Raw genomic sequence first — 12324 nt, forward strand, 5'->3', positions numbered from 1 at the left:
CCCTGCTACACCCCCGCCCCTAAGTCTGTCCTTCCATCCCCCCTTCTCTACCTGATCAAACTACCCTGAGTTTCCTCCTGGATCTTTGTGCATCAAACAGCCTCCTCCAGGCTCCCTGCCTCCACCTACATCTGGGAATTCACCTGCACCTGCAACCAGACTGAGGCTTTTAAACAGAAACATGAGCAGGCCACTCTCCCTCAAACTCTGCAGTGGCTCCCTGTCGAGCCTCAGCCTGCCCTGTCCCTGCCCTTCTCCAGTCCCCTCTTCCCTCCACCCCACCTCTGCCCTTGGAACCTCTGAGCTTCCTATGGGCATCTGCTGCCCTTCACTGTACATGGCTGGGTGACCTCCTCTTCTTCTGGGTCCTGGGGGGTTCTGGGCCCTGGAGTTGGGTGAGGTGTCACTCCCCCTTGCTCCCCTGGCAGAGGCTGCTGACTGTGAGTCCGAGAGAGCAGGTGTATGGCTGATGCTCCCTGTCCTCCCAGAGCCTGGAGCAGCCTGGCACACATGCTGGGGGCCTGCAGAACCCTGTGTGATGAGCAAGTTAACCTCCAGCACCGGGACTGACTTCTGGAAATCTAGTCATGGGTAGCATCCTAAATAAAAAGCTTTGTACACATTCTTGTTTAAAATATTGAAAGCATAAAAATAGTCTAAATATTGACCATCAAGTAGGGTTAACTAAATTAAGATATATTTACCTAATTGAAATATTGGGCAGATGTTAAAAAATGTGCTTACTACATTTAGTAATAATACAGAAAATATTTGTTTTGCTGCTAAGGGAAAATACATAAACAGAATCTATGCTGGAAACTATATGTTGAAAAACTGAAAGGAAATACAAAGAAGGCTAGCAGTCATTGTCACTGGGGGTCAGTCAGAGGGTGTCTTCCTTTTTTTCTGAACATGTCTTAATTGTTTCAAGTATTATATGTGGCTTATTAGAGACCTCCAAATACAAATAGAAACATCCACAGAAAAACTAAAAATAAAATAAGTAAACATATATTAACTAAACTCAAACCAAAAAAGTTGTTTTGGTCACAATAAAAGTACCCATCTCAAAACATTGTTAAGAGGCTTAGACAAGTTTACCTGTCAGACAGGCCTGGAGCAGTGCCCTATTGAATTAGTGCTCATCACTGTTTTATAAACGCCAGACAGTACGATTTCTCTGTTTTATTTTTTTAAGTATTATTTATCCATTATAAAGAGTAGCACATGGTCATTATAGAAATTCTGGAAACTGCAGAAAACAGAAGGTAAAAAATCTTTATATCTTTTCAACTCAAAGACAACTATTTGCTAATATTTTGGTGTATTTTTTTTCAGCCTCTCTTCTATATATGGGTTTTATTTGATTTTGTTTGAGGCAAGAGGAAGATCAGGGGAATCAAGGAAGAATTTAAGGCAAAAAGATTAAAGCAAAGTAGCCAAGGCTGAAATGACACAGGTGCAATGAAGAATGATGATCTTAGCACCTGAGTCTCTAGTTATGAAACTACAGACTAACAAATACTTGATTCAAAATGTCTGTGTGGTTGGGGGCCAGCCCTGAGGCCTAGTGGTTAAGTTTGGTGTGCTCTGCTTCAGTGCCCCGGGTTCGGTTCCTGGGTGTGGAGCTACACCACTGATTGGTGGCCATGCTGTGGCAGCATCTCACATAAAATAGAGGGAGATTGGCACAGATGTTAGCTCAGCAACTATCTTCCTCAAGCAAAAAGAGGAAGATTGGCAACAGATATTAGCTCAGAGCCAACCTTCCTCAGCAAAATAAAAAATGTTTGTGTGGCAAGAAAAAGGAGAAACACATAATCATGGCAATGGATTTGAATTTCTCTTGATCAGTTCACAAGAAAGAAATGTAGAGCTAAAAATGTAATTAATAAGGTAAAACGAATACATGTACACTCTGGATTTTATATTCTACATATAGAGAACAATATGCTTTTTGGATGTTAATAGAGATATTTCAACCATGGATCATGTAACAGGTGTGAGGCAAAGCACTCACCTCCAAGAGAAAACCCAGGAGGAGAGTGGAATCAGTCAGGGCAATTCTTGTGCAGCAGGAGTTTTGGAGGCTGGCGTGGCTGCTAGAAGGCTCCTCCCTGGTCCTGAGGCCTTTGTCCTCATGACTGCCTGAAGGTTGCGGTATCTCCAAGCATTGTGTTCAGTTCCAGGCAGGAGGAAGTGCAAGGGCAAAGGGGCAGCTGGCTGATTTTGCAAAAGCCCCACTGAGTGCTGTAGTGAGGAGTGGGCAGGAGGCAGGCACAGCCCATCCTCAAGGCTGGGTGCTCCTCCGAGAAGCATGAGAGTTCCTCCCTGAACCGTCCACCCAAGGATGGGACGCAGGAACATTTACTGCTGACTCCTGGCCCCCACGGGTTGAGAGCCACCCCAGGTGTGTTCACCCCTTCAGAGCAGCTCACGTGCAGGCTGAGAGCACAGTGAAGGAGCGAGATCCACCCTGGCTTCTGATCCTTTAGAGCTGAGTGGTGGTTCTGATCTGGAAAGAGGCACAGAGAGCATAACCTGTGACCGGGGAGCCTGGTGGAAGACCCACCTCTGCCCACCAAGGGGAGGTCGAAAGGCCCCGACAGGGTCAGGGTGATGGAGAAGTAAGTGGCACCCCCCGGAGAGAGCTCATTAAGCCTTGGTGCTGAGCAGAGCAGAAGTGTAGGCTCCTCACCCCTGAGGCCACCTTATGAGCTGGCTCACCTTGTTGCAGTTGTGGACACAGGAGTGGAGGGATGTGTGGGATGGGAGTTGATACTCAGCATGGGGTCTCTCCCTGAATGTGGCCCCCCCAAGCCTGGGTCATGTTTTATGGAATTGGCATAAAACCCAGCATACATGTCCTGGTTCCTGTCCTGTGGCAGCACCCACAGAATCCAAAGTCAGCTGCACTGAGTACTGCACCCTCGCACCTGTGAATGAGAAGTCCTCTTATACATGGAGCTCTGCAAAGAGGAGGATAAAACAATCTAGCCCTAAAAACTATCTCAGCTATCATTTGAATTGCTGACAAAAGGACAACTTTGATTTGATTTCTCACTTCCTTTGTGCACATTGGAGCAGATAAGAGCAGCTGGTCCCTGGCATTTACCTGGTATGTACAGGCCTGGTGCCTGCCCTGTGCAAACCTCCACCTCTGCAGAACCCTGCTCATTGCTCTGTGGGCCCCTTACTCCATGGCCTTTGTCTGGACAGAACCTGCTCCCCAGAGTGCATGACACACCTGCTCTCTTCTGGGGCGTCCTGCATGAGATTTCATGGAGAGGAGGCTCATGCCCCCACAGGTGTCGGCAGCATTACTCTTACATCAGCTGAGGGGCATGGAAGAAGCTCCTGGGAAGGGGAATGGAGTGAGCTGCCTCAGCCCCACCACCACTGGAACCTCGCCCCGTCCTTCTCAGGGACCCCCAGTGAGGGACTGGACTGTCTATTCACACAGGAAGGTGTCTCAGGGCAGGTGACCTGTCCAGTCAGGGGTGGCAAAAGAGGGGGAGGAACCCGTTCAGATGAGGCTCCTCCCCCAGGAGGGCACGTCCCTGGGAGGGGATGGCAGGGTGGGCACAGGCGGACCCCCAGGTTTCCGCCTCAGTGTCTCCTAGAAGCAGTCCCCCATCCTCCACCTCCCCAAAATCAGCACATTACACTGAACCCAGCTGTGGTAGCATCCATCCCCATGGATGGCAGGAACCATGTCCCACTCCTCTCACCCTAGCCCATTTGCTGAGATTAGTGGGGTGAGGATTAGTATTTAATTTCCTTCTGTATCACTTGGCATTCCATGGTCACAACCAATCCATAGAAACTGACTCTGGGTAACTTAACCAAAAGAGAATTTATTGGGAGGGTGTTGAGGATTCCTAGCTTGGAAAAGAAGGCAAGACCAGGGACACTATAGGGGGCAAGTGGCCACCTTGGGGATGAGTGGGTAGCAGCTCCTGCCTCCAGCCTGGCCCAGCTCTGCTGTGGGCTGATGAACTGACCCTCTTCCCCGACCCTGTGGGTCCCCCCCACCTGGAGATCCACTTCTGGGCAGGGGCGGGCAGCTGGACTGACAGCCTCTCCAGGCTGGAGCGGGGCTGTAGTCCTCAACAGGGAATTGGGTGCTCCCTGGGAGGGGCAGGCTCCAAGCACCCAATGTCTAACGTGGCCGCTTGTTCCATATTTTTGTGTTTGCAAAATGATGAGGAAGTGTTTCTGCTCTTGCCGTGGAATCCCGGGCACAGCCTGAGGAGAGGGACTCAGTTCTCCCTCCTTGCTGAACAGGGTGCTGGGCTGTCCAGGAGGATGCAGGTTGTGCTGGAGGGGGGTCATGCCTCCGACCCCACAGCTGTGACCACCCTGAGGAAGGGTCTTCACACAAAAAAGCCAAGGAGGCTGGGGGTGCCTAAAAATGTGCACCCTCCCTCTGTGATTGCTGCCTCTACATCAGGCCAAGGAGGTGACGGGACTTACCAAGCATCTGAAAGGCAGCGAGCGTCTCAGGGGAGATGAGAATTGAGTTGAAGGCTCATGGTTAAAACACATGATTTGCATGAGCACAGAGAGTGGTGTGAGGTACACACACCCAGCGGACGGCGTTGCCTACTTCGGACTGAGGTTGCAGGCGCTGCCTGGGGTGCTCTGATGAGTATATGTTACTTTTGTAACTAAAAACATTCAGAGAAGAGCTGAATTTAAATATTGTCCCATGGAAACATCCCCTTTACTCCCTCCCCCTTCTGGTCACTTGGGGGACAGGGGAGCACGTGAGCAAGGAGGGGGTGATGGGGAGGGGAGGATGGTCTTCCTGCTGGTGCAGTCCCTCTGCCTGCTGGTCATTTGGGCTCCAATATCTCCTCTTCCTTCCTAGTGCACCTGAGGGGAAACCATAGCACCGTGTTTGTTCCATCCGTTCCAAACACACTTAGTTCCTTCCAGAGGATTCCAGGCTCCCTGAGGAAGCTGCTCTGTGGAAGGGAAAGCTGTCAGCCTGCTGGATTGATGATCTCAGGCTCACAGGAGAGAGAAGGGGAGGTGCAGGGACATTACAGACAGCATTTGGGGCCATGAGAAGTGTGTGTCTGAATGTGGCTGCATGTGTATGTGTGCTAGTGTGCACACACATATGTGAGTGAGTGTGTGCATGTCTCTGTGCCTGTGTGTTTGCGATTGAGTCTGTATGAATACAGGAAAGTGTGTGCACACGACTGCCTGTATGAGGGTGTATCACGCTAAAGCAGCCAAAACAATGAGAAACAAGCATTTCTGCACATAAAAGCATCACAGCAAAACCAAAAGTGGAATGGGAGAGTGGGAGAACCTGGTTCTCTCTCCAGTGGGGGTGCAGAGGGTAGGTCTGAACAGCCTCCTCAGTCCTCAGCATCCCTGGCCAGTTTAGTTATCTGCCCCCACCCCAATGATTATGCTTTTGTGGGACCAAGTGCTCTTCCTCTGTGGCATTTATCATGGTTAAACTTCTATTTCTATTCAAGCATAAAATACACATGACATCAAGTGCACAAATTTTGTGTAGCATGATTGCTTTGCACATATGTATGTACAACGTTCCTACCCCCAATCAAGACCGAGAACATTTGTAGCACCCAAAGGTTCCCTAGTGTCCCCTCCCAGGCAATATCCACATGTCCCACCTCATAAGAGGTAGAGGCTTCTAGCACACTGGAATTCCACACGTGTCTGAGATCCCAGGGTCGATGCTCATCTCCTTTGCTAGACAGTAAGCAGGCGTGGGAGCAGGGATGGGTCCCCTCTGATGATCTGGGCCCCAGCACAATGCACAGCATAGGGTGGTGAATAAACATCTGTTGAACTAACAAGTGATGCTCACCACCCAGGTGGGGCGGCAGACCTGGAGAAGGTGCCTGCAGGTTGTGCCTGGGTATCAGCACTCATTCAGTTCTTGTGGAGTGTTGGTCTTTGGATGTGATGCACAGAATGTGTGCCTGCATCAGTTCCTCTCTGTCCTCAAGAAATCTGAAATCAAGGCACCCTTAGGTGACTGCAGGCCCCACTGGAAGAGAAGTTGCAGCCTGCAGCGGGGGGCGGGGCATGCCCAGCCCATCTGGGGCCAGTGCCTCCACTAGGACCAGACTTGCACGTGGGTCCTCCTTATGCCAGCGTCAGTGACTACTGGACCCCTCCCAAGGAAACCACTCCCCTATGGGAGCAGCCCCAAGGCACAGCAGGATTGGGGGGCATAGTCAGTGCAGCCCCCAAACCAGACTAGAAGTGATGGGAGAGTCACACGGAAAACACAAAGAGGCCTTCAGCATGCTGTACAGTCTGACTCAGGAGGCCACCTGCGTCTGTGCATGTGCCCCCCCCCCCCATGTGTATCCCATTCACAGGTCATTCCAGCAAGAGTGCTTTCGCCTGCAAGTAACAGAAAACCCACCAGGAGTGGCTGAGACAGGTAGCATTTATTTTCCTAACTGTGAGCTCTGGAGACAGATGGCTAGAGACACTGGTTTAGCAGCTGCATGACCATGGCCAGCAATGCCACAGCACCATCCTCACTGTTCCCAGAGGACAAATGCTGGAGGGGACCCAGGGATCCCAGTGAACTGCCCCTGACCTTTTACTGACCATGATTCTCGGTCACATGCCATTCCAGGACTAATTGGATTGTAACTGGTTCAGACTGGCCACTACCCTCCTCGGGAAGGGAGAGGCTACACCCCTGAGGTTAAGAGGCCACTGCCTACCAGTGGAAAGTGGGGGTCCATTAGTAAGGAAGGAGATGGCTGTTTGGTCTGCCATGATGAAGACTACCCACTTTGAGGCCAAGAGCACCCAGACAGTGCTCTTCTCATTCAACCATGTGAAGGAGCATGTAGTGTAGGACCACCGCTCTGGGAGCACACATAGAAGACAACCCCACAAGGGCTAAACACACCATGCAGATGTGGGCGGGCAGCCAGGAGGTCCTCTCTGCAGAGGAGGCCCCAGGCAGAGCCAATGGTGAACACGTTGACTGGATGAAGCTACAGCCAGGCTAAGACACTAAGGCTGAGGAGCAGGGGGTGTCGGGTCGGGGGGTAGGGCAGGCCACTCTAAGGAGTTTGGATTTTACTCTGAGCATGATGGGAAGGCTGCAGAGTTTTCAGTAGGAATGCCACCAAACCTGACATATGTTTTTAAGACATCACTTTGTCTGCTGGGTGGAGAATAGCTCATAAAGGGTCAAAGCTGAAGCCAGGAGACAGGAAATGTGTGTGCAGGTGGGAAATGCAGAGCTGTGGAAGTGGGAGAGGTGGGGGGGGGGGGTGTGGGGTTGGGGGCTGTTTCAGGTGCTGCTAATGTGCCTTCCTGGGAGCTGGCAGGAGCCCCCAGCTCAGCTCCCTACCTGGAAGGTGCTGGCCTTCAGACAGGTCTCTGGTAAGAGCCGGGACGGGCTGGAGCCTGTGCCTCTAGGAACGCTTCTTCCAGGAGAAACCTGGCTCTCACATCTTGTATCTTTAGGACCTTCTGTCCACCATGCTCACGTGCCCTCCCACCCTGTTCCTGGCACATAAAAGCACCCAGTCCTGCTCTTGTGAATGGATATGCTCATGCTCATGCCCCAGGCTTGCATGCACTGACGTATGTGAGCACCTAGGTGGGGGGCAGCTCCAGAGTCAGGACGCCTGGGTTCAGATCCCAGCCCAACCTCTTACTGGCTGTGTGACAAGTCGCTGGACCTCTCTGTGCCTCAGTTTCCTCATTTGTAACACAGGCAGAGAACAGTCCCCACCTCGGGCTATCACAAGAATTAGATGAATTATTAGACCTACAGGTGTCAGCTGGTGTTATTCACATTATCAGGTACAAACCACCTCCACACACCCAAGCCACAGCAATGAACCATGTCTCTGGGCAGAGCAAGGGGCCCTGGGCTGGCCTCTGCCAGTGCCCTCAGGTATGGGGCTCCGGGCAGTGGCAGCAGGATGGCCAGGGGGTGCAGCTGGGCTGACAGCAGATCTGCAGGGCAGGGTCTTCGCCCCGGGCCATCTGGCTGGGGCTGAAGGTCATGGTAGCATCAAACTGGGCCTTGAGCAGCTGAAGATGCTTCAGTGCCTGCAGTGTCTCTGAGGTGACCTTGGCCACACCCTCCAAGAGGTTGTAGTTCTCACTGGGGTCCTCAGACAGGTCAAAGAGCAGCGGGGGCTCATGGGCGGTCAGAGGGCTGGAGGCGTGGCAGGCAGGGTCCGCTGTGGTGTCACTGTGGGCAGAGCCTGGGGAGGGGGGCTCATCTGTGCACAGGGCAAGAGGGAGAAGAGGGGCCAGGCCTGGCCCCTGAGGGGGTGGGCAGGGCTGGGGAGAGGCAGTTACCCTGGGTGAAGAAGTGAGCCTTGTACTTCCCACTCCGCACAGCAAAGACCCCACGGACCTCATCTGGGTTGGCCGGATAGAAGAAGACAGTCTGCCGGGGGCTCTTGGGAAAAGGTCAGGGGTCATGAGGTGGGGAGGGGCCCCCAGGCACTGATCTGCACATACCCAGAGTCGTCAGCCTGCGAGAAGCTCTGGATGTGTGGCTGCTCCCTGCCCACTCAGGAACCCCAGAGGCAGCACCATCTGGATGCCACTCAACAGAGGGTCTGCCCAGGCCTAGGGGCTCGGGTGCTGCCCAGGCTCACTACTGGCAAGGGTAAGCAGGGGTGGGGGAGCCAAGGGTGGAGGGTCGCAGGGTCGCTGGCCTTACCTTGCCTGTGCCCAGTAACAGGGGGCTGAGGTCAACGCCATCCAAGGTGATGTTGGGTAGCGGGGCCCCTGTCAGGGCTGCCAGGGTGGGCAGTAGATCCAGGGAGCTGGCCAGTTCATGGGTCACACCTGGGGGCAGAGGGCTGTGCAGTCACTCCATTCACCATCAGGGTTGGGGAGGTGGGGCCAGGAGTCCACAAGGAGAGGGCCTGAAGACTGACCGGGAGCGATGTGGCCTGGCCAGAAGGCCAAGGCAGGCTCTCGGACACCCCCTTCGAAGGTGGTTCCCTTTCCGCATCGCAGGAGGCCAGAGCAGCCACCGCGGGACATCCGCATGGTCTCAGGTCTGGGACACAAGGAGGTGGTCAGCAATGAGGAGCCCAGGGACTCTGATCGGACCTGGTAGCCCCAGCCCCAGACTTCTAAGTTACATGCTGTGCACAGAAATGGCCAGTATATGCCTGTCCCTTCCCTGTCCTACCAAGACCAGCACTTCCACATACTCTGGCCCCCAGCCTCCCACATACACCTGTGGGTCACCATAACATATCTCTGGCATCTCCCAAGACCCCTTAGCCCACTATGTCCTCTTATCCCTTCTACGTCTGTGAGGGATCAACCAGCATCCCCATGCCCTGGGCTGGCATACCCGTTGTCTGCAGCGAAGATGACCAGTGTCTCTCCAAGCAGTCCCAGGTCCCCCACAGCCGTCATCAGGGCCCCCACAGCCGCATCCAGCTCCATCAGGGAGTCCCCAAATGGCCCGCGGCCTGAGCGCCCTGCAAAGCTCTGCCCACTGAACTGGGGGTAGTGGGTGTGCTGAGGGCAGAGACTGGAGTTAGCCTTGGGTAGGGGTCATGGGCAGCCCAGAGAGGGGGCCAGGGTCACTCACGTGAGAGGCGTAGTACAGGAAGAACGGGCGGCCCTGGCGCTGGGCATCAGCCATGAGGTCACGGGCGAAAGCCACGTAGCGGGCCTCAAGTCCAGGCAGCCAGGGGGGCTGCACCACCACGGATAGGTTGGCCAACAGTGGGATGGGGACCAGGCCCTGGTCACAGCTGCCATCACAGGGGGTGGCCGGTGGGAAGCAGGTCAGGTTCTGGCAAGGGCCCTGGGGGAGCAGCTCCACTCAGGTGTCTGGTCCGGGGGGCCAAGAGGAAGGGGACTGATGGGAGGTGGGCAGGAGGGTAGCTGAGGGCCCTGGCAGTTCCTACCTGGTCATGGGAGTATGGGATGCCCAGGAATCGATGGAAGCCCTGGTGGGGGGGCAGAAAGGCCCCCTCAGGCCCCACCCCAAGGTGCCACTTGCCGGCCATCCCTGTGAGGTAGCCTCGGGCAGCCAAGACCTCAGCGAGGGTCACCTCCTCCAGGGGCAGGCCCCCGCGGGAGCTGGGCTCCAGAACTCCAGGGTACAGGCCCATCCGAACTGGGAGTCGGCCAGTCAGGAGGGCAGCCCTACAGGACAAGTCACAGAGTCCGTGAGACAGAGAGAAACTAAGACTGAGATGAACACAAGAAGAGGAGACAGCGAGAAAGACAGAAAGGCGAGCTTCTCCATAGAGAGGGACACACACCCTCTTCCTCCCCCACTGCACTCAGAGTGACTCTGGGAGGAACTGGATGGGTGGAGTGGGGTGGGGTGGGGTGGGGTGGAGGTGCAGGTGCGAGCTCCCCTGACTCTCACTCACCGGGACGGTGTGCACAGAGACACTGGCACATAGAAGTCCGTGAACCGCAGCCCGCCTGCGGCCAGCTGGTCTAGGTTGGGGGTGGTGGAACTAGGGTGCCCATAGGAGCCCAGGTCCCCGTAGCCCAGGTCATCGGCAAAGATCAGCAGGATGTTAGGTGGGTTGGCAGCTGCCAGGCCTGAGGCCAAGGCCAGAGCGAGGGCCCACGGCGCCACCATGGCTCACAGCACAGATGGGCCTATCACCAGACCCTTGAGAGGCAAGGCAAACTGGCTCCAGCAAGCTCTACCCCTGAGACCCCAGAGCCAGGCGCTACCCTCTCTTGAGACCCCAGACGCAGGCGCTTACCCTGCCCTGAAAACTCAGACCCGGGCGCTACCCTCCCCTGAGATCCCAGACCCCAGACTCAAAGATACCGCCCACCCCGACAACCCTCTTCCTTGAAGTCCAAGCGGACTCGGCACCCAGAAACCCCATACCCCAACAAAACCCAGGAGACCATGGCCCGGGATATACTCCCCGGAGACCCTCAGGGACCAGAACACCTTCAGATTCTCGGGCGGAGATCTGACCCGCTGCACCTAGAGGTCCCGGCCCAGGATCCTGGTCACGGGCAGAAGTCACATGACACTGACCCACCGGGTCTAGCGCGGTGGGACGAAGGCTACATACGGCCAAGCAGGCGTCGCTGCCGAAGACCTGGCAGCAGCACCCTCCGCAGGCGCTTCCGCCTCGGCCCAGCCCCGCCCCGGCCCGCCCAGTGGTCCCGTGACCCCTGCGCGGCGGCCCAGGGGCAGGGAGGGGCGGGGCGGGGTTGGGCGGGACCTGCGCGGGCCGGGCGGGGCGCCGTCTTGGTCGTGCGCGCGCGCGGACTCGCTCTGCGCCCCGAGCCGTTGGCGCCAGGAGCGCGGGGCGGGGCCTGACGGGGGCGGGGGCGGGGGCGGGGCCTGACGGGGGCGGGGGCGGGCTCCGCGGAAGTCAGCGCGGGGCGCGCGGGGTGTGTCCCGGGGACGGCCGACTGCGGGGTCCTGAGCACCGAGAGCCATATGCGCCCTCGGTGAATGAGCAAGTCGAAGTGAAAACCCTGCAGCCAACGGACTGCTAGGTTTTCCTTCAGCACTACTTTTGGTGCTTTTCGTGAAACACGAGATAGCAAATTCAAACCCTTTCCCCTCTGTGCATGTGTGTCGGTTTGTGTGTCAATGTGTGTGTGGTGTGGTGTGTCATGTGGTGTGATGTGTGTGGTATGTGTGTGTGGTGTGTGTGTGTGTGGTGTGGTGCATGTGTCAGGTATCTGGGGTCTGGTCTGCGTGTGGGTTACACCAATGGAAAGAACCCACTGGGAGAGGAGATGACTGGTCCTGGCTCCGTCCCTGGACAGCCTTGGATAGCCTCCACTTTCTGGGCCCTAGTCTGTTTAGCCATCTCCAAGTAAGGGAGAGTCGGCCGAGGGTGGGTCGGTGGTTATTTTACTCAGTGCGGCTGAGTGCCCCAAGGTGGGTGCAGTCACTAGCTGCCCAGAGCAGCTCCTCATACCCTCACTACCCTATGGCAACTCCCTGCAGCCCAGGGAACCCTGCCCAGGGCCTCAGGTTCTCCCACAAGCTCAGGTACCTCAGGAAGAGCAGAACCTGGGCTCCTGACTGGGGAGCCACGATTATTGGAACTATGATTACTGACCCAGGAGCCAGTAGGAGAGTGGACAGGGCCCTGGAAAGGCCTCTGGGGAGCAGGGTGTGGGGGCCAGGACACAGCTTCCACTGAAGCCCAGTCCTGGCTGGGGAGCTGGCATTTTCCTGATGAAACATGAAAGCTCAAGACAGGGGCAGTATGGGGGAGCAAAATATGAAGGGCAGGGACTCCCAGAGATGGGGCTGGGCCTGGGACTGTGCTCAAGGCTGACCTCATGGGGAAGAGAAGGGGCCAGTCTCCA

The 12324-nt window shown here is 55.6% G+C and overlaps 1 protein-coding gene across 2 annotated transcripts; it reads right to left on the minus strand.

Moving 5' to 3' along the window:
- Positions 1-6424: 6424 nt before the first annotated feature.
- ARSA (arylsulfatase A) lies at positions 6425-11224 on the minus strand. Of its 2 annotated transcripts, none has more exons than XM_005606812.3 (9): positions 10937-11224; positions 10392-10642; positions 9918-10158; positions 9596-9814; positions 9353-9522; positions 8925-9049; positions 8705-8832; positions 8335-8437; positions 6425-8237 (listed from the first exon to the last, which is right to left on the minus strand). In XM_005606812.3, the coding sequence occupies exons 2-9, from the start codon at positions 10607-10609 to the stop codon at positions 7918-7920; spliced, it is 1524 nt and encodes a 507-aa protein (XP_005606869.1). In that variant the 5' UTR covers positions 10610-10642; positions 10937-11224; the 3' UTR covers positions 6425-7917. The 2 variants fall into 2 exon arrangements, with proteins under 2 accessions (XP_005606869.1, XP_005606871.1); XM_005606814.3 differs by having other exon boundaries at positions 11064-11154.
- Positions 11225-12324: the final 1100 nt, after the last annotated feature.

Source organism: Equus caballus, chromosome 28, assembly GCF_041296265.1.
Source record: "Equus caballus isolate H_3958 breed thoroughbred chromosome 28, TB-T2T, whole genome shotgun sequence".
NCBI classification, from domain to species: domain Eukaryota; kingdom Metazoa; phylum Chordata; class Mammalia; order Perissodactyla; family Equidae; genus Equus; species Equus caballus.